The sequence below is a fragment of the Molothrus ater genome, chromosome 17 (assembly GCF_012460135.2).
Source record: "Molothrus ater isolate BHLD 08-10-18 breed brown headed cowbird chromosome 17, BPBGC_Mater_1.1, whole genome shotgun sequence".
Taxonomy (NCBI): domain Eukaryota; kingdom Metazoa; phylum Chordata; class Aves; order Passeriformes; family Icteridae; genus Molothrus; species Molothrus ater.
In genome coordinates, this window is record NC_050494.2 from 124650 (window position 1) to 145413 (window position 20764).

Below are 20764 nucleotides of genomic sequence, written 5' to 3' on the forward strand. Positions count from 1 at the left end.
TGTGTTTAAAAAAAGCCTGGATGTGGCACTCAGTGCCAGGGTTTAGTTGAGGTGTTAGGGCATGGGTTGGACTCGATGATCTTGAAGGTCTCTTCCAACCTAGTCATTCTGTGAATTCTGTGAATTCAACCCCAAGTTCTGTCTTCACTCAAGCTTGTAACTTAAGTTTCAGGGCCTGGATCACAGATGCAGTCTGCCAATGTATTCTCACCAACTTCTGGTTTATCAGGTAGAACACACAAATTCTTTTGCAACTTCACAGTAAAGGAACATCTTATCTTGCTGCAGGAAAGGGCTGTGGGATTCAGCAGTCAATAATTAAAGGGGAACAAAATTAACAATGATGGACAACTGGCTCTGGTTTTTTTTTGGATCTCACTGAACCTAGACTCACTAGATACTGAAACACCACTATCCATATTGCTGGAAAACAAAGGGAGAAGTCCAGGAAGGAAATAAGAGTCCAGACATGTTATCTAAGTCAAAGTAGAATATTTATTTATGTAACTGAAAGTGTTGATACTTGTAGTGCAACGGCAACCCCAAGTTTCTTTGTCTCTGCTTTGAAATAAACCAACTTCCTCAAAACATTTGTGCTTTGCTATCATATGCCTGTTCTACAGTTCCCAGATCATGTAATGCACACTTCACACTATCAAGATGGCACCTCCTTGGAGTTCCACAGATAAGTTACTTCTTCACTTTGTAACTTGTGTGATATAAAGAATTCACTCAAAGCATCTTCATTTCAGTGTTTCCAACTGCAGGATTTTTAAAGTCACATTAATGTGACTCATTAATCTCACCTCAATTCCATTATTTAATGATTAATTCTCATTTAACCCCCATAAATAAGCAAAGTGCAGTGTTCTTGAACTATAACAATGGCTTCAAGCAGGAGTTCATCACAGAAAGAAATTTTGCTAATAGGAAAGTGTGATTAAAAAGAAAGGTATGGTCAGAAAGGTATGGTCACTGAAACATAAAATAAATATACTGGCACTTTATGAAGACAATAGGAACTACCTCAGGCATCCAACTAACAGTCTTTTGTCACATCCATTTGAAAGGTAGCTTGATAAAAGACACCTACCAAGGAGCACATGGTAAGTGTCATTACAGCAAACACAGGTGCAGCACTTGTATCACCAAGCTCAGCACTAGAGCAGCTCAGTTCAGAGGCCTACCCTGATAGTGAGCAGCAGATGGGCTGTGTCAAGCAACTATGTGCAGTGTGATGTGTCACAAAGTGTTGCTGTTGCAACGTAGAAAACAAACAAGGTCAATCTTTCTGTGACAAAAACTTCCAGCACTTGGAGGTTTTTCTGTATTTACATTTCTTTCAATAGAAATCTTTGAAAGATCAAAGACTCAGCGCAAACAGGTGAAAGAAGTGGTATGACTGGTGCAATCTCAAGGCACTGAGCATCCACAGTGTGCAAGAGAGAGTGTGGCTGCATGCAGCTCTCCTTCACCCCAGTGCTACAGGTAGCCAGGGCTAGCTGAATCTACAACACCTTGATTTCTGGCAGTTTCAGGGAGGGCCACCCTGGCCATTCATATTATGACACTAGCTGCTTGGGCACTTCAGCCAGAACTATCTGGGAAAGTGCTTCCTGGGAAGCCTGAAAAGAGAATGGGGAGAATAAATCAAAAATACCACAAAGAACAGATTTGGTAGCCTAGTGAAACACTCTCTTAGAGAATTCAGAACACCTGCCCTGCTCGTTCTGTTTTAAGAATTGGTTGCTACAGCTTTAGGAGCACTTCCAGTCAGTCTCAGTGAGCGCTGCTGATGAAAACCACTTGTTCTCACCTCAACCTCAGACTCACATAGCCCTTATGTGGCCCCAGTCTGAGTGAAAACTGCCCTAGCCACTAGCAAGGTCTCTCATTTTGGGTTTTCATTTGAATTACTCAAGCCAATTGACTATGCAAAATGCACAAACACCAATGCCAACAGAGGAAGTCAGGGAGCTGGTGAGTGACTGGACTGCTTTCGACAGCAGGAAAAATGACCTCAGCTTCAATCACTCATGGGCCTCAACATCAGAGACTGACAGTATGATCTCAGTTCTTTGCTAAATGTTCATATCCCAGGACAGAGAACATCCCCTTTAATCCTGCAATAGCCAAGAGATAGTATGCGAAATCAATTATACAATGAAGGCTCCGAAGAACAGCAAGACAGCAAGACATAGCTTTGAACACAGAAGCCAACATCTCAACTCTCACTGGGAACAAGCAGCACAGGCATGCCCTCTGAGCATGCAGCTTGCACTGCCTTGTCAAGACCGTGGTCATTTTTAGGATGCATACATCCTGGCAATGGGACTCTTCTGAATTAAAAAAAACATATATTTTTGAACTGTTGGAAAGGCACAAACTGGACAATGTCTCGTGCAGCTGGCTCTCCTGTCACAGATTTCAGAACACCACTGTCTCCATCAAGGAACTCCATTGCTTTAAAATTGTCTTCACCAACACCAACAATGATAATGGACATGGGCAGATTAGAGGCATTAACAATGGCTTGCCTAGTTTGGTCTAGATCTCCATCTGTGATGATCAGCAAGGTAAAGTATTGCTGAAAAACATGAGAAAGCATACAGTTAGATATTTCAACACCAGAGCTCACATAACTGAAGGTAGATAGAGCACTCCCTTATGCTAAGAAAGAAATCAAATGTTGCTGTGCATGAGACAAACCCAGAACATTAAAGAAACTTATGTTCATTCACATTTTTCCTATGCCTAATGATTTTCACTGTGCACTTCCAATATTCTCTGTACTAGAAAAAAGAGAAAGGATTAAGTTCAATTTATAAAGAACAGTTACATCAATAGGCAAAAAGTACTAGAGACAAAAAGTACTACTAAATAAACACAGCTGCATACAAAATTCACTGATAGGTGCTGTTTTACTGACTGGCATTCAGAAAGGTTAGAGATATTTAATATCCCTGAAGTATAACTCAAAAAGCCTTGGTTCTTTTTTTATTGATAATTTAATTCAGGTGTGTCTAATTAGAAGCATTAGAAGTATTAGACATCCAAAACACAGCAGTGATAAATAACATGAGAGGTTCTAGAGGTAACGTGAAGGGAACAAGGGTTTTTCCAGAAAGAAAGGAGAACCCCAAACCAATGCCTTAGTGTGGTAAAGTGTTTAAAATTTCTATAATTTTCCAGAAGCTGAAGTTTAGTACCTGGTTCTGAAATGAGCAACTGCTGTTTTATAGCAGCTATTTACAGACTTAAAAGGAGGCAAACACAATGAAAATAAGAGAAAACTGAATTTCCAATTCCAAAGCACAGTTAACATAAATTGCTGTACCAAATTGCTGATTCTTTACTTAAATAGTTAGGTTTAAATCTGAAAGAAAAAGTAGAGGTATTTAACACATTACAAGAATTAGGAAGATTTCCCCAAAGTGCTGGGAAAGTTAAAAAATACCCTAGAAATGCAAGAAATTGATCTCCTTAGCCCAAGTGCCTCACAGCATGGGAAATATATTTGATATACATACAAACATTAAGGAGCACCAAAATACTGATAGAGCTTGGTGATAAAACAAGTAGCACAGTAAATGTCAAAATTCTTTCTGAGTGGTCTGTCAGAATGATATCAGCTAAAATCTATCAGTACATCCAAGTCCTTCATTCTTAAGCAAAACAAATTAAGTTTTAAAGAAATGAAGTAAAATTTTAACAGCAAACATGGCCACAGCAGCACACAAATGAGCCCATGACCATAGAGAAGCACAGATGCTCTGCAATCAGCACACAGATTGAACAGTTCTCAGACTCCATGCCACTATGGTGGGACAGATAGTCAAGCCCTCTGGTAGCTTCTAAGAGGTTTTTTCTCAACATTCTTGAGAGCAAAATTGTTCAGCACAAAACTCTATTCTATGTGCATGCCCTACAGGTGACAGAGCTTGGTAAGAGAGATTAGAGCAAGGCAACTGCTGCCTCAGTCCAACTGGCTGAACAGCCAACACAGCACCCCTGTACAATGCAACAGTAAGTACAGTGCCAGCAAACTGGGAGAGAAATAAATATCACTTGAGCAATGCAACTAATGTGTCTACCCAGTATAGGTTCATATCAGTATGTACCAAGAGAGAGCATCGACATGCTCTCTGTAGGCTGACAACAGAAGACCAAACTTGGAATTCAAAGGAAGGAAACTAACATCAATTCACTATTCCATTCTATTCAACCATCAACATGGAAAACATCAACCCAAAGCATATCCACAATAAAGACCTTGCACTTAGTGCAGCAGTTCCTTGTTGCAGCAAGTGTGCTGCAAACCTTGCCACATGGTTTATAATAGAGGAGAAGTTGGTTGGCCTGTAGAGTCGGATGTGCGGCAGAATTTGGTGGTAAGCATCCGCTATTCCTTGGATCCCTACAACACAAGGAAGGAAAGTTGCCACAAGAGCCCACAATTCCTCCAGTCATTATTTTATAAGCATTACTAAACAGCATAGCCAGAAGACAACACAGCTGTGAACTCCTGAAAGGAAAATAAAGCAGCAGCGTAACTGGAAATACAGGAAGCATAGAGATGAAAGCAGTAGACAGCTGCAGACATAGGATTTGCACATTTCTTCCCCATTCTACAATTCTTCACATCAGTTTTTGTGCCTTTAACATCAGAAAGTTCAGGATTTTAGCTTTTGAACTGGCAGGGTTGATTGAGAAGGCTTCAAACTAGGTTTGAAGGGGGAAGGCAATAAGACCAGACTTGGCAGACATGAGCCTAGGGCTGACATGCCAGCATCAGGGGTGAAATCAAAAGCCCAGCTAAAGTTCATCTATACCCTGCTGACTTTGAAGTGTGTGAGTATCACTGGAACACACCTGCACACTTACAGAGACAAGCCAGGGTTTCCTATGGTAATAAAAGCCAAAAGGGAAACAGCAGAAAATTATCTCAAAGGAATGATGAATATTCCACTAGGAAGGCGATACAGCCAACAGCCCAGCTGAGTGCTTTACATCAACACAAAGAGCACAAGCAACAGACAGGAGGACTTGGAAGCCATTGGTGCTCCTAGAAAGCTACAACTTTGTGCCCTTATTGAAACTTGGTGGGACATCCATGGGAACCCTGTCACTAGAGTACAGCTATTGATGCCTACAGGCTGTCAGGAAGGAACAGGAGAGTAAGAAGAGGTGGAAGGGCTGCCCTCTATACCAAGAGGTGGACTGAGTGTGAAGAGCAGCTATGTGGGTAAAAATCAGATAGAAAGCCTGTGGGTAAAAATTAGTGACCAAGGCAACAAAGGGAACTTCATGGTTGGGGTCCACTACAGACTGCTGGATCAAGGGGAGCCTGTTGATGAAACCTTTCTGCTCCAGCTATGGGAGGCTCTTGTCCTGCTGGGGGACTTGAACTGTCCTGATGTCTGCAGGGATAGTAGCACAGTGAGCTGTAGGCAATCCAGGAGACTCCAGGAATACATGGAAGAAGATAACTTCTTGACCCCCATAATCAACAGCCGTGCCAGAGAAGGTGCATTACTGGATCTGCTGGTCACCAACGCAAGGCAGCAAATTGGGAACATCAAGATCAGAGGCAACCTGCACTGCAGTGATCGTGCATTGATGAAATTGGCAGTCCTGAGGAATATGGGTCAGGTAAAATTAGGCCCCTGAAGGTTAGGAAAGCAGACTTCGCGCTCTTCAGAGAGACAATCAGTGGGATCCTCTAGGATACTGCCCTCGGGAACAAGGGAGAAGAACAGAGCTTGGCAGATTTTTAAGGAAGCTTTCCCTAGAACACAAAAGCTAGCAATCCCAGGAGCAAGAAATCAGGCAAGGAAGGCAAGACACCACTATAGCTGAGTAGGGAACTGCTGGTCAAACTAAAGGGAAAGAAACAAATGCATAGACAGTTGAAGCTAAGACAGGTCACCCAGGAAGAGTATAAAGTTCAGTTGTGTAGGGGTGGCCAAGGTGGAGCTGGAACTGAACCTGACAATGTAGGCGAAGAGTAAAAGGAAGGGCTTCTATAGGCCCATTAACCAGAAAAGAAAAGTCAAAGGTGTTAGCCCCTGATCAACAATGCTGGAAAACTCGTAACAACAGATGAGGAGGCTGAGGTACTCAATAGCTTTTTTGCCTCAGTCTTCAATGGCAAACTCTCTTTCCACACCTCTTGAGTGGATGGACAGCAGGATGAGGACTGGAGGAGCTAAGTCCCTCCCACTGTAAGTAAAGATCAGGTGTGTGATCAGCTGAGGTATCTGAATGTACTTAAGTCTGTGGGACCCATAGATGGCTTCACCAAGGGCAAGTCCTCCCTGACCAACCCAGTGGCCTTGCACAATGGCATAGCTCAGTAGACAAGGGAGGGGACAGAGATGTCATTTATAAGGACTTCTGTAAAGCCTTTGACACAGATCCCCACAACATCCTTCTCTCTAAATTGGAGAGAGTTGAAGTCGATGAGTGGACTGTTAGATAGATAAGAAAGTGGTTGGACAGTCACATCCAGAGAGTAGTGGTCAATGGCTCAGAGTCCCAATGGACATTAGTGACAAGTGGGGTCCCTCAGGGGTCCATACTGGGACCAGTGTTGGTTAATATCTTCATTAGTACATGAAGGGAACAAGTGTACCCTCAGCAGGTTTGCAGATGACACACCTGAAGGACAGGGCCATCCAGAGGGATCTGGACAAGCCTGAGAAGTGGCCCACGGGAATCTCTGAGGTTTAACAAGGCCAGATGCTGGTGCTGCATCTGAGCTGGGTATCAGTCCCAGTATTGGTCCAGACCGGGGCAGGAACAGATCGAGAGCAGCCCTGACGAGAAGGGTTTGGGGGTGCTGGTGGATGAGAGGCTGCACACGCCCGACCGTGTGTGCTGGCACCCAGAAACCAACCATGTCCTGGGCTGCATCAAAAGAAGTGTGGGCAGCAGGTCAAGGGAGGGGATTCTGCCCCTCTAGTCCCCTCAGGTGAGGCCCCACCTGCAGTGCTGCATCCAGCTCTGGAGTCCTCAGTGCCAGACAGACACGAACCTGGTGGAGCCAGTCCAGAGGAGGCCACCAGGTTAATCAGGGGGATGGAGCACCTCTCTTAGGAGGAAAGGCTGAGAGAATTGGGTTTGTTCAGCCTGGAAAACAGGAGGCTTAGGAGGTGACATAATTGCAGCCTTCCAGTTCCTAAGGAGGGCTTACAAGAAAGATGGACAGGGACTTTTTACAAGAGCATGTAGTGACAGGACAAAGAGGAATGGATTCATACTGAGAGTAGGTTTAGATTAGATACTTCTTTGCTGTGAGGGTGGTGAGACACTGAAACAAGTTGCCCAGAGTAGTTGTGGCTGCCCCTTGCTTGGAAGTGTTCAAGGCCAGGTTGGATAGAACTCTGAGCAACCCTGGTCTAGCAAAAGGTCTCCCTGCCCATTGCAGGGGTCTGAAACTAGATGATCTTTAATGTCCTTTCCAATTAAAACCATTCTCTGATTCTATGAAATTGCAGGAAAAATAACCTAGCAAAGATATACTGAAGACTATGTTTACTCTTCCTTTCTACCTTGTCAATTTACCTTGTTTAATTGGTTATGTCCTAATTAGACAAGGTCAGAAGCTCTTGGGAACACTATCTTTTGATTTTCTTTGTGCAGAAGTGAGAAAACAATCCCTGATTGAAGATTCAACCATTTCTGTAACAGAAATGGCAATCTCTAAGGGGTTTTCTAATGCAAAAAGCTTTTTGCAGGTTAACCAAACAATTAAGTCCTATTTTAGATGGTTCGTACTCTTCTATGGATCCATCTAAATTGGCCTATTCCTGGCTTGTATCAATGCAGCTTCATTTGTCACTGTTTACATTGTCCATCATCAGGTTTTAGCATGGTACTACTCAAAACTGCTGCACAAAGACCCTAAAAGACCACAGACACAGATCCCAGTGAGGCAGACAAGGCTGAACTGAGAAGAATTGCTTGGATTTTAGCACTGAATTTCTAATTCAACTTTTGTTGGCCTAAGACCAGAGGAAAAAAACTAAGTGAAAAATGCTTGTTCAAGAACAATTCTGTGTGACAGCATGCTGAGAGATCTCAGCCCTTAAAGGTCATGATCTAGCATTGGGAACTGCCCTTAAATTTAGCAGTGTGCTGGGGTGACCCTGGCTGGATATGAGATGCCCATCAAAGCCATTTATCACCCCACTCTTCAGCTGGACAAGGGAGAGAAAAAACAATAAGGCTCATGGGTCAAGGTAAGGACAGGGAGATTGCTCAGCACCCACCATCAAGGCAAACCAGATTTGACATGGGGAAATCAGTTGAATTTGTTGCTAATCAGATCCGAATAGGATAAAGAAAAGTAAAAACTAAATCTTGAAAACATCGTCCCCTCACCTCCCCTCTTCTGAGGCTCAAATTCACTCCCGAATTCTCTCTCTCCTCCCCCCTCAGTGGGGTACAGCAAATGGGGGCTGTGGTCAGTTCACATGTCATCTCTGCTGCTCCTTCCTCACTTAGAGGAAAGTCTCTCCTCACTCCTCCCCTGCTCCAGCAAAGGGTCGCTTCCACAGGAAACAATCCTCAATAAACTTCTCCCATATGAGTCCTTCCCACAAGCTGCAGATCTTAATGAACTCCCTGTGTCGGTCCCTGCGCATTCATTCAGGAACAGGCTGCTCCAGGGAATGGCATCCATGGGCTGGTGGTTTCTCCCCCATGGACTCCATGGGCTACAGAGGCACAGCTGTCTCACCATGGTCTTTACCACAGCCTGCAAGGGAATCTCTGCTTGAGTGCTTGGAACACTTTCTCCTCCTTCTTATTTACCAGCCTTGGTGTCTCTAGTATTGATCCTCTAATATATTCTCACTCCTTCCCTCTGAGTGCTGTCACACAGGGATTTTTTTCCACCTCTTAAATCTGTTATCCCACCATCACTGATCTGCTTGGTCTTTGCCAGTGATGAGCCTGTCTTGGAGCTGGCTGGCATCAGCTCCTTTAGATACCGGGGAAGACTCTGGCAGCTTGTCAGAAAAACCACCCCTGTAGCCCCCACTACCAAAACATTGCCATACAAACCAAATATAACCTGAAATCTCCTCTGAAGAAGATGGCTATGAAGAAAAGCAAGCTTTTAAGACAAACTTGAAAAGAGAGCGGTCAAACATATCCACATTGCTGGTGGGGAAATCCTGGTTTCTAAAAGCCTCAGCAGATGGTGGCTCTGGAATCTTAACAAGCACAGGCAAAGGGCTGAGCTGAATCCACTGGCACCTGTAACCCAGCAGAAGTAACCAATTTGAAGCAACAAAAATTTCAGTACAGATTGACAATCAATTAAATCTAGACCCCTTCACTGAAGGTTATGGAGCTTGCCTGCATCAACAGACATCTGCTTTTGTCAGCATCAAGGTGAGAGTACAGCTATATTTGCCCCATGTCTTGGTGCTGCATTTGATTTCTACGAGTTGTCAAATAAACACAGCACTTCAAATATCTCCCCCACTCAGTGGCATTATTAATAAAGAAGTGTTCTCATCTTGGCAATAAGGGTTGCTGGGGTTGAAGTTCAAACTCATGAGATACCTTGGGAAATGGGACATTACAAACAGTTAGGGAATGCAGACACGGACAGAGCAAGGCCCAGCATTGTGAAGGCCCTACCTGCCAGCTAGGAGGAACCTGAGCTCCAAACCCAAATGCAGGAAACAGCTTGTCACTGGAAAGAAAGGAAAACAATAAAAATGAGAAAGAGCAATTCTGTTATAACTCTTCGGTTTTATTCACCAAAAATAGCTGGAGACCAAGGCAGAATTCCTGCCACAAGGAATTGGTACATCATCTAGCTGCCCATGGCCTAGCACCAGGTATCCAATGGTTTCAGACTTGGGCTTGAGAGTTAGATAATTTCTCTCAGTGCAGCACCCCACAGGATTCTCAGGAGATTTCAAAGTAGTAAGAGAAAAGCCAGACCACTCCCAGCCTGGCTACAGGACAAAGCAGACAAATATGACTGCTCCCATTGCTCCCAATGTCTATTCCCATTCAACCAAATAGGACATTCATGTTTGTAATGCATCATCTGCAACAAGAGATCAGTGCCCACCTGAAGCATCAAGGGACTCAGAAGGGACAAGCCAAGAAAATATGGCAAATTATGAAGGGCTGCCATTGCCCTCCCTAGCACTGACACAAGCAAGAGGAAACAGTAGCAGCTCCTAAAGGGATCTCCCAAAGAAAGGGAGCCCCTCAATCATTAAAACAGTGCAGGGCTAGAACAAGCTGTTCTAGTCACATTTTTGACATGATGACTAGATCAGTCAAGACCATTACATATGCATCATAATTCTGGACTACACTTCCCACACTCTAGATGGCAATTAGGTACTCATTTATTCCATCTGGGCTGATGTAGTGAAAAGAATCTGGTGACTTGGGATCTCCACTGGAGGCAGTGAAGTCTACACCCACCTGATCAGGCAACATGATGGCAGCAAGTCACTGATATGTCAGCACAAACAAATAAGAAGAACAAACTATATCCAGAAACAGGGGGTTAGCTCAAGGCCACACAGTTCCTTTTCTCCCAGGCACACAGCAACCCTACACAGGGTTGTACACAAGCCTGCACCCCTTTTCCCAGTTGGGTACAGGTATTTCCAACCCATAGCAATCCTTTCCACTGACAGACCAAACCAATTTCTCAAAAGAAGTTTAAGAAGCCCTAGCTCCATTTAAGTGCTACTTGATCACAAAAAGCAAAAATACAGTATCCTTTAGTGTTTTGCAGACTTCATCACTGCAAATTCATACTGCATTTGCAGTCACTCATGCTGCCAATAAAAGTACTGAACACAACCTCACTGCCTTTGTCCTGTCATCTGTCACATTGTGTGTTTTATATAGGTTTTATTGTAAAGTTGGTTATTTTTTATAAGTTAAGATTTGGTTTGACCCTCGGTTCCCCCCATGTTCTCCCTCATAATGGTTTGTTCCTCCCGCCAGTTACCTGTCTTACCATTGTAACCAACCCCCTTTCGAGAAATTTCTATGTCAATCTTCCCTTAATTAACATATGATTTGTCCCCTGAGCCTTCTCCCTCCCCTGTGCCATTCCTATTGGTTCAGTTGTGCCCCTCGCTCTTCCCCTGGGCTTTGTTCATTGGTCCCTTGTGTCCCCCTCATGTCACACCCTTCCTCTTTGTAAGTGCCTCCCCAACGGCTTTTCTCTGACACCGTTACTGGCCCCGCCTGGGTCAATAAAGCGCCTTGGCATCCATACGTGTGTCCACTCCTTCCTTCCTTCACCTCAGTGCTTCGCAGTCCTGCTCTTGCCTGCGTCACCACACCGCAGACAGAGCCAATACTCAGGGGTTCTCGCAGAGGACCTGGGAGTGGTGGGATTTGTGGTCTCCACCAGTCACTCCAGGAGCGGCTGGCCGGCACCCGTCAGCTCCAGTGGCCGCAGTACGAGACTGCAGTCATCTACCAATGAAAGCAGTGGGGAACAACTCACCATAAAGTTAATCTGGCAGCCTCCCATCACATAGTCCAGAAGTGAATATTCTGTCTCAATCTAGAGGAACAGACATTGTAACACCTACTCATTTCACTATGATCAGAAAATAAAAAAGAAAAAAAAAACACAACAAAAATCTTCCTACCTTGCAGGATTTTATCCTAATAATGCCAGAGTTTTTGTAGTTGTTTTTCTTTTGGTTTTTTTCCTCAGGATGAATGCATTCATATTCCACTTACAGAAAGCAAGCACAGAAGCAAGTTCCAAAATATGTGCCTTTACAGGAGAGCAAATTACTGAAACAGACAGTGCCACACATCCCCCAGTTTCAGAGTTACCAAAATACCCAGTAGAACTAAGAAATTGAATTTTGAAAGGTCTGCAACTACTTTGGCCACTATCTGATGAGCTAAACAGAGTTGCTTTTGCCACCAGCACTAGGCAGAGGAAGCAAAACTCTCAGGGTGGGGAGGCTAAAAAAGCTTGGGCCACAGGTTCCCAGTGGCAGTGCTTCCCTGCTTGGATTCATTCACATTGGTTCTGAATTCACAAGGGCTAGAAAAAAGGCAAGAACCTTCCGCCCACTTTTGTATTATGCCCAATCAAGCTGGCTGGCAACTGGAGTAGTCCTGGGCTATGTCCTGTGTGCAAATACAGCTGCCTCAATTCAGGTGAATCTCAATCTCCAGGAGAATGAAAGGTCAGGTTTTCACTGCAAACAAACCAAAACCAGCACCACCAGCATGTGACTCAACTTACTCTAGTATTGGATGACCACAAGTGCCCCTTGGAAGGACTACTGTTAGCAAGCAAGGTGACCAGAGTGCTCAGGAGGGGGACCAGCTCCAGCACAGACATTATATGAGACAAGCTGTGCTTCTGGACTCATCTGTTACAGCACCAAAAAGCACTTCTGTTTTCACCTGACTCAGCAGAGGCCAAAGCAAGCTGAACTGCTGGGAAAAGTAGCTCAGTGGACAACAGGGTCAGCAGATAACAGGCTCAAAGATATTTTTAGAATAGGAATGGTAACAGAACCCAAAGAAAACAAAGAAATATAATTTCCACACCAGTTTTTATTATTTTTAAATGTTAGCTTAATAATACAAAAATACATGTTTGGACGCAACAATTAAAATTGCATGTCCAAGGTCAATATTAGAAAGGGTTTAAAGACTGAAATCTGGACTAAGTTAGCAGGGGCTGAGGAGGTTCACCAGAGAGGGAGCACCTGCTGTCTGCATGTGCCCCAGAGTCGTTTCCTAAGTGCCTAACAAGTCATGTGAGCCATCACTGTCATGATCTGCATACTGCACCTGAAAGGAGGAAGAAGCAGGCAATGGGCAAGTGTCCTGCATTAGGGAGACTGGCCATGGCTCACTGCCTCATCTCCTGTCTGATTGCTCTGCATCAATGCTGGTGAACTCCCCCATGCCATCAGGACTGGGGATGCTGGCCACACCACTAACTGAAACCCAGGAGCAAAGCCATACAGCCAGAGTGAATCTCAAGAGAGGAACATGTTCACTTCCTCACCCATTTAAGTATGCATGGTGAAAACTTAAAAAAAAAAAAAAATCTTCCCCTGGTTTAAATGGAAGAGATTAAATAAAGGAATAAATATTTTAAAGAAACATTAAAACCCCCCAACATTTCACAGTACAAATGTGTAAATGTGAGGTCATTCAGGGCAAGATATGCAACTGGGGTAATGGGAACAAGCAATTAAAACTTTATTATCCAAACTATGCTCCTTTTTTCTGTCCAACAATAGTATCAATTTACAAGGAAATTCTAATTTCCATGGAACAGTAAGTCTGTCTCTTTCTGCATCTTATATACCAACCAAATTATAAATACTTTATTAATAAACAGTAATTTTTATGTCAGAATGAAGGCTTCAGAACTAGATAATAGAGAACAGCAATGCATATACAAATAAAAATACATTAATAACTGGTTTACAGGAACATGGTGTCATAGCTCTCCACAAAATCAGCAGTGAGGAGCATTTCTAACATGTTCAACTGAAGAACACAAGTAATTCCAGAAGCAGTCAACTAAGGGACAGTTGTAAGCAGCTGCCTCTTCCTCCTCTGAAGCTCACATGCCACACAGATTCAGGAACTCTCTTTCAGAGATCTGCCTTCAGAAATCAAGTTGATGTTACTCCAGTATAAACCACAGTGACAGCTTTCTCCTAAGGACAATGGGACAAGATGAACCCATGGGTAATTTCACACCCTGATAAGGATGTCAAATTCAATGGCTACATATCTGAATTTGACACAGGGTTCTTTACAGGACTATTCAGATCTACAGGGTGTCTTCCACTGGTATCAATGGAAAACCCATGCAAACAGCCAGGTGAATTATGGCTTAATATAGTCACCTAAATGGGAAGCACCATGGCATCTTCCAGTGTCTTAATGGCAAAAGATACCACAGAGACTGTTTCCCCTTCTCCTCCCCCATCCTTCCCACCTAACTTCTGCTTTTCTCATCTAAACACTCCACCATGAAGCAATTCCCACCCCTCCTCCCTGAACTTTACTTGGCTTCTCCCAACATTTCTGATGTTTGCACATCACCCAAAAGTGACTAGATCATGCCAGGGAGGCCTTCTCTTGTGCAGAAGCCAGGGTGCAGACTCCCAGTGAATGGTCTCCTTTATGCCAGGACACCTGGAGAGCTTCAGGGAATCCAGCCACTGCCATCTCCACACACCTCCTCTCCCCTCCTTCGTGCTCCTACTCCCCTCACAGCCATGCCAAGGACCAGTTCAGTTATTAGTTCACAACATGGTATGGCTTAAAACAAAGCTCTTTTTACAAGGGTTTTTTTCTAAGACTGGCCAAGATTCACTGCAGGCAGCCCAAAGAGTGGTGTTGCTGCAAACAAAACCCTTCAATACTGCAGGACACTGTATTGACTTATTTATTATTTCTTCGCAAATAAACTCTCCAAGACTCATTACAAGCCATGGAATACAGTCAGCAAGGAAAAGGCCCCTTTCATCTACAGGAGTAACTTTCAAAATCCACAGAAAATTATTTTGCCTTTGTATATATGCCAATAAACCTGTGAATACCAACAAATACAAATTTCTATTTTGCTACTTCTATTTGCTACATTTGTTATTTCTATTTAAGTAACTATGGGGCTGAGGTGCTGCTTTCACTTACTTTTCATAAAACTGTAACAAAGATTAGGCTGTGTCACAAATATGAGCTGTTCTTAACACAGAACAAGGAGAACAACACTCTGAATCACAATGAAGAATTGCCATAAGAATTGCCACAGTAGATAACATTTGATCAAAAGATTTATGTTCACACACATATTCAGCATTTAATCCTCATGCAGAGCTGGCAAAGTTGTTGTTTAGGGGATACACCAAAATGATGTATGCTACCCAAAGTTTCACCACTAGGTAAATTTCTGGAAGCCTCAAACAAGGTTTTGAGGAACAAATTCCAAATGAAAAATAAAACAGTAGTGCAATATTATATACTTCAGTGTTGTTAGTGGAACTCCTGACTATCAGTCTAGACTCCCCTGACTAACTTCCCCAGCATGTTAAGGAAATGAACAGCTTAATCCTTTTTCACAGCTGCATTGGGAAATTTCAGAGATTATCTGCCCATACATCAAGAATTTTGGCTTAAATGAACTAACAGAAAAAAGCTATCCTTTTGAAGAAGTAGATAATTCTGAAGTGGACTCCAAAGCATAGAAAGCTTCTAAAAAACAAACAAAACAAAATAACAACACAATATTTTTGGGCTATAGCAAATATAGCCCCACAAAACAGTATGTGTAGACCATGTCATGTCAGATCTAACCAATGACAATATGCACCTCTTAGTCACCTCCTCTATATGCTTGCTGCACCCTTTCAAACAAAGATGACTTCTTTCTGACCTAAGACTGTTGATTCCCCACCAATAACAACTCACAAACACCACTTAGAACACTGCCACCTATCAACAAGCCCAGCACACCTGTTCAAGGTTTGGATTTTTCTTTTTTTTTTCTTTCTCTCAGGGAATTTTCCTCCCATTTGTTGCCTAAGAGAGACAAAAGATGTGGCCAAGATGGGGAGGAGGAGACAAGGGGTGAGTAGCTGGGTGCAGTCTCTTAGCTGGGGAGTGAGCTTGGTAGCTGGGGGAGATTTTATCTTGTGAAGTGCAGAGATACCAAAACTTAGCTGGGGGCCAGGGCCTGGGCTCAGCCCACTCTTGCAGCCTCGCTCTTGGGATCAGAGGTCATGGTTGTGGTTTTGATCCTGGACTGCTGCTGCCCAAAGGCTTCACCACTGTGGAGTTTTGTCCATCACTGCTTCCCCTTATCCTGGGTGAGACTCTGCTCGTAAGAGCAGCTGTTGAACTGGGACCTTTTCAACAACCAACCTCACTGGAAGAGACCCTCATCAAGTGCTTGGGTGCCTCAGGGGAAACCCAGGACCCCTCTCCCCCTTTGGAGGGAGCACCTCCCTGCTGCTTGTGGGGGCCTGGCTGCCACTGCTGGACCCCCATTGCTCCTGCCACAGCTTCGGGTTTTTTGCTACACTTTGTTTGCCACCCAGGGTCTGCTCACCTCTGCTGTTCCAGCCTGCTGTTCTGAGGTTCCTGCCTGGCTGCTTCCCATGAGTTTGCCAACAAAGTCCCTTCTCCATCCCTTCCACCCTCACCCGCCATTGCCGTGCGCAGAGAGGCGGCCGAGCTCGCGCCACAGCGCCCCCTGCAGCCCCGGGGGAATCATCGCCCCGCCCTGCCCGGCCAGGAGCCAGCAGCGCCCCTGCTGGCTGTGCCCAGAACTGCACCGCAGGGGAAGGTGCCTGCAGCCGGGACCAGGCCGGCCCTGGGGCTCTGCGTCTGCTCGTCGGTGCTGCCGGGCTTGGTGTTGGCTTGCCTTGTTATACACACACACACACGCTAGTAAGGAACTGCTATTCCTTTTCTGGTATGTTTGCCTGAAAGCCCTGTCATTTCAAAGTTATAATAATTCAGAGGGAAGAGGGTCATATTCTCCTTTCCAAGGAAGATTCCTGCCTTCTTTGGCAGACACCTGTCTTTTACACCAAGACAACACCTGAACACCTATTTCCAGGTTAATAATCTCAGTAATTATTAGGAACTACCATACTGCACAAAGAACAACGTTAGCATACATGCATTTTGCTAAATCTTCCATATCAAGCTTTCAGCATGAGATTTCTTCAGAGAGAGGATGAAGAAGTAAAACTCTGCAAATGTAAAGCATTTAGGTGTTAGAAAAGTAGAGAGAAATTACACTCACACAGAACAATCTATGTATTTAAATGCCTTTAAATTATCAATGCATTGCTTAGAAGAAAAATTAACATATTAAGTTGCTATCAGATTTTTCTTTTGTAGAAACATATTAAAATATGTAGTTGTTCTGCTATACCTCCACAAGCCAGGGACACAGAGATTAATTATCATATACAAGACCACAGGGGAATGCAATTCTGACACAAAACTAAACTTCTACTTGAAAAAGATAGAAAAAGAGTTGGGAAAACCTTCCAGTCTCTTGAGTGGATAAATCTGACAGATACCTCAAAGACCTCTCTGTGTTAGTATCCCAAGGTGCTTAAGTTTGTCCAATATCTGCAAGTTTCTCAGTTAACTTAGAAACAGTGCTAGCAAGCCACAATGAAAAAAACCCAAAACAACCAACCACCCAACCAAACAAGACACCATCACCAAAGCTCAACTTGAAACCCTGGCCAGAATAGTGAAAAAACCAGTTACAATTTTTCTTATGACTAATCATTGGAAATCGTGCCACTTCTGCATTTGCCGACTTCTCGATTTGACAACTCATCATTTTTAAAAACAGACATATAATCCCTTATCTGCTGCACTACAATTCTAGAAAGGCAATCTAACAACTTAAATATGACTAGACATCCTGATAACATCAGGTTAGCATCAACAGAAAATTGATGACTTGGAACAACAAAGAGAATTTCTAAAGGCTGTACCTTGATAGGTTTATTAAAATCTCCACCACAGAAAGGGAACAACTGAACTTCCTGCAGCATGGATTTAAGTTGTTCTTGATGACCTTAAAAATATGACAGCATAATGTCACATGAGGAATACAGCATGCAACTCACAAGGAATGATGACATGAGGGCTCTTCATGGCAAGTTAAGAATAGCTTCAACCAGTTCAATCCTGGCACGTATCAATGGTCAAGCAACAGCTCTGCAAGAAATAAAAGCTTGATGCTCTCAGTGAAGTTACATTTTACAGCCAAGCTCAACACCAATGAGAAGGAAGAGAGACCCTCTTCTCACTTGCTGTCTGTGGTCAGACTCCTTACTCAAGTAGCTCCATCCAGTCACCAGGCAGCAAATAAACAATTTGCTGCAGCCATAGTGAGCAGAATACCTTTTTATAGGATACTTTCTCTGCAAAACTGGTGCAAAGCATGACCAGGAGTGGGACTCTCTCTCACTTTGAGTAAGAATAAGCTGTCTGATCAACTCAAGGAAAACACTGTGTGGAAATTCTACCTCTGCTCTATACACAAGCTGCCATGCTCCAGCATTGCTCTGCTTGTTAAACTCCAGAAATTGATCTGATCTACCTAAGAAATCCTGCACACAAAAACCCAGAAGTAATCAGCCTCCTCTATATTTTACCAAAATGAGTAAATAATTAACTAAATAGTAGACAATACTTCAAAAAAGAATGAAGTCAAAACAAACTGTGCATTAATTTTCTTTCCTTTTTTATTTTCCTTTTAAAAACTGCTGCACTCTGTAAGTCATCAGTATTTATAAGCTTCAATTCCAAGATCTCCTCCTCAAACCACTTTTGTCCCTACAAATCACATCATTTTGCTGAGAGTTAGGTGACTAAATCCCTGTATTGGTCTTAAAATAAAATTGAGCAGAACACCTAAATTTCCACCTTTTCTTCTTTAACAAAATTACTGAAATATCAGTTCGCTTGAGACAATTATATAAGTGATTGGTATTCATATACAGAATATTCCAAAACCAAAATAATACCTTAAAACCTAAACCTGGCAGTTGAGTTTCTAGCTTGACATTGTGGACTTCAACATGCAATTGTATCTCCAACTTACTCCACTGTAAATAACACAAAACACAGCAAGCCTTTGCTCACAAATGGATTACTGGCTTAGCTTAATGTCTGAAAACACAGAGATTCCGGACCAAAAGGCACAAAATGAAATTACTAGAGAAGTATGCAAGATATTTTTTTAAAAAATCAATACCTTTTTGTCCAAGTTTTGGGCTTCAATTTCCAGGTACACAACCCCGGTATCCTTAATCTTCTCTGCTGAAATCCCTGCCATGGAAATTTAGGGGGGGAAAAAATGTAAACAAGAAATCACAGAGTTTTGCTTATATTTTGTCCATAAAAGAAACTGTAATTTCTTTTCAATATCTCTCTCCTGTATATATGTAGCACTTGAAGATATACTGACAAGAAACCAGAAAAGCCACTTTATCCCAGACAACATATTGAGAGAGTTTTTTCAAACAAAAACCTTATCTACCGTAGTAGTGCCCTTTCCTGCTGGCTTTTCCTGCTTCAATTCCAGCAGTTGGGTGAACACTGAGCTGGACACAACCTAAGGTTAGAAGACAGATAATAAAAATATCATGTTAGACAAAAAGGAAAGAATACTCTTGAAGTGCCTCATAAGATAAGCAATTAATTGCAAAATACATGTATTTCTAACCTTTGCTTTGTGATCGACATAATGATTTTTCTAACCACATTCAATGGTAACACAAACGAACATGTTTAACAGTGTTTTCAAATTTGAGTATGCTTTAGCCTTTGACAAAGCACATTTTCACTTCATTTTTCATAATAAAGCCAACTCTCGCTGCTATTTTGTACATCATTTAACACGTCTACACATACCTGATCCAGTGCACACTCAATCCCTCCCAGGTAGTCATCATCATTTAAATCAAAGGACTTGTATCAATATCATACACGCTGAATTTTAGCTTCTGTACTTTGTCAAAGTAGTAGTCCACAACCAGTTTCTTGCAGAATTCAGGGTCTTGGCAGTTCTTGACCTCTTCCGTGTGATCTAGCTGCAAAACAACACAGGGGCAAAGCTGTTGACAATGAGTAACAAGCCCATATTCTCCCACACAGCTTTTTACCTGCACCAGGCGGACACAGGCACCAGCAAGGCTACACACCCTGCACCATGCCTCATGCTCAGTGACAAACTGGGCTGACCGATGGCTCACCGAGAAAGGAAATGGTATTGAAAAACGCTATTGTATGGGAAAATTCTGGAAACTAGGGGGAAAAAACTGCTGAAACGATGTATTCTGGAGCTTGTGCTCTACGGCAAGTCACATCGTTACAGGCAAATGAGCCTCCTGATGCAACTCTGAGCAAACAAGTCAGCAATTAAAGAAAACACTGAAGGTTTGAGCGTGGGCAGTGTGACTGCTCACCAATCGTAAATCTGAATTAAGTATTTCACACACCTGCCAGGAAAACCTACGGGATGGAAAAGGGGAGAGTCAGCGTTTGTACAGCGACCGGCAGCGCGCGGGCCGCTCTTACCTCAGCCCACCGGCCATCGCCCGCGTCCTGCGGCAGGACGCAGAGGGAGTCCGACCTGGAGCTCAGGTCCCGTCGAGGAGGCTCCGCCAGGCCACGGCCAGCTCCACCCGGGACACGCACGCGGCCATCTGCGGGCAGAGCACAGGGTCAGACGGCCCGGCCCGGCCCCCGCGTGGCCCCGATGCGGCGGATCGAGGCACGCGCGGGCGGGGCGGGGCCGCGGCTACCGGCGCTCCGCAGCCCCTCCCGCCCCGGGCCAGGCGGGTGCGGAGGAGCGCGGTACCTCCGCGCAGCCGGGCACCAACTGCGGCCCGCCTCGCCCCTCGGCTCTTGAGTTCACCTATTTCTACCGGCCTCTCCCCGCTGCTCCCGCTCTCCCCGCAGGAGCCCTTCTCTTTGCCTCGGTGCGTGCTGCTGCCTCAGGTTTCTACAAAGGGCCGGGCCTGTTGTCCCCTCCCCGGGACCGCCGCTCACAGCCCTGCACAGGGACCGGGACCTCCGTCCCGCCAGCGCCGCAGCCACCGCCCCGCGCCGAAGAGTCGCCCCACGCGGTGAAAGCACTGCCAAAGCCCCCCCTGCTCACCCACGGGAGCCACAGAGCCCCCGTGCTTTGCCGTGTTGGCTTCCAAAACACCGCAACATCATCCCG

At 44.1% G+C, this 20764-nt stretch overlaps 1 protein-coding gene and 1 long non-coding RNA gene across 9 annotated transcripts in view; both read right to left on the bottom strand.

Annotated features, from left to right (window-relative positions):
• Nucleotides 1–472: 472 nt before the first annotated feature.
• On the bottom strand, nucleotides 473–17745 carry LOC118694432 (uncharacterized). Of its 6 annotated transcripts, none has more exons than XR_008508658.1 (4): nucleotides 17658–17745; nucleotides 16683–16757; nucleotides 9655–13709; nucleotides 473–4417 (listed from the first exon to the last, which is right to left on the bottom strand). It is a non-coding gene; the product is annotated as an uncharacterized LOC118694432 (long non-coding RNA). The 6 variants fall into 6 exon arrangements; XR_008508657.1 differs by having other exon boundaries at nucleotides 9655–11566; nucleotides 11655–16757; XR_008508656.1 differs by having other exon boundaries at nucleotides 9655–9709; nucleotides 11507–16757.
• Nucleotides 17746–19075: 1330 nt separating this feature from the next.
• RBM12 (RNA binding motif protein 12) overlaps nucleotides 19076–20764 on the bottom strand; it is a 28413-nt gene continuing 26724 nt past the window's right edge. For all 3 annotated transcript variants that reach the window (XR_004981437.1, XR_004981436.1, XM_036395475.1), the window contains 3 exons: nucleotides 20116–20243; nucleotides 19450–19628; nucleotides 19076–19150 (listed from right to left, as the gene is read on the bottom strand). Coding sequence is in view for 1 of the 3 variants with exons in the window: in XM_036395475.1 (XP_036251368.1) it covers nucleotides 19494–19628; nucleotides 20116–20243 (263 nt within the window). In the remaining 2 variants the exon portion in view is untranslated. The remainder of the gene's footprint in view (nucleotides 19151–19449; nucleotides 19629–20115; nucleotides 20244–20764) is intronic.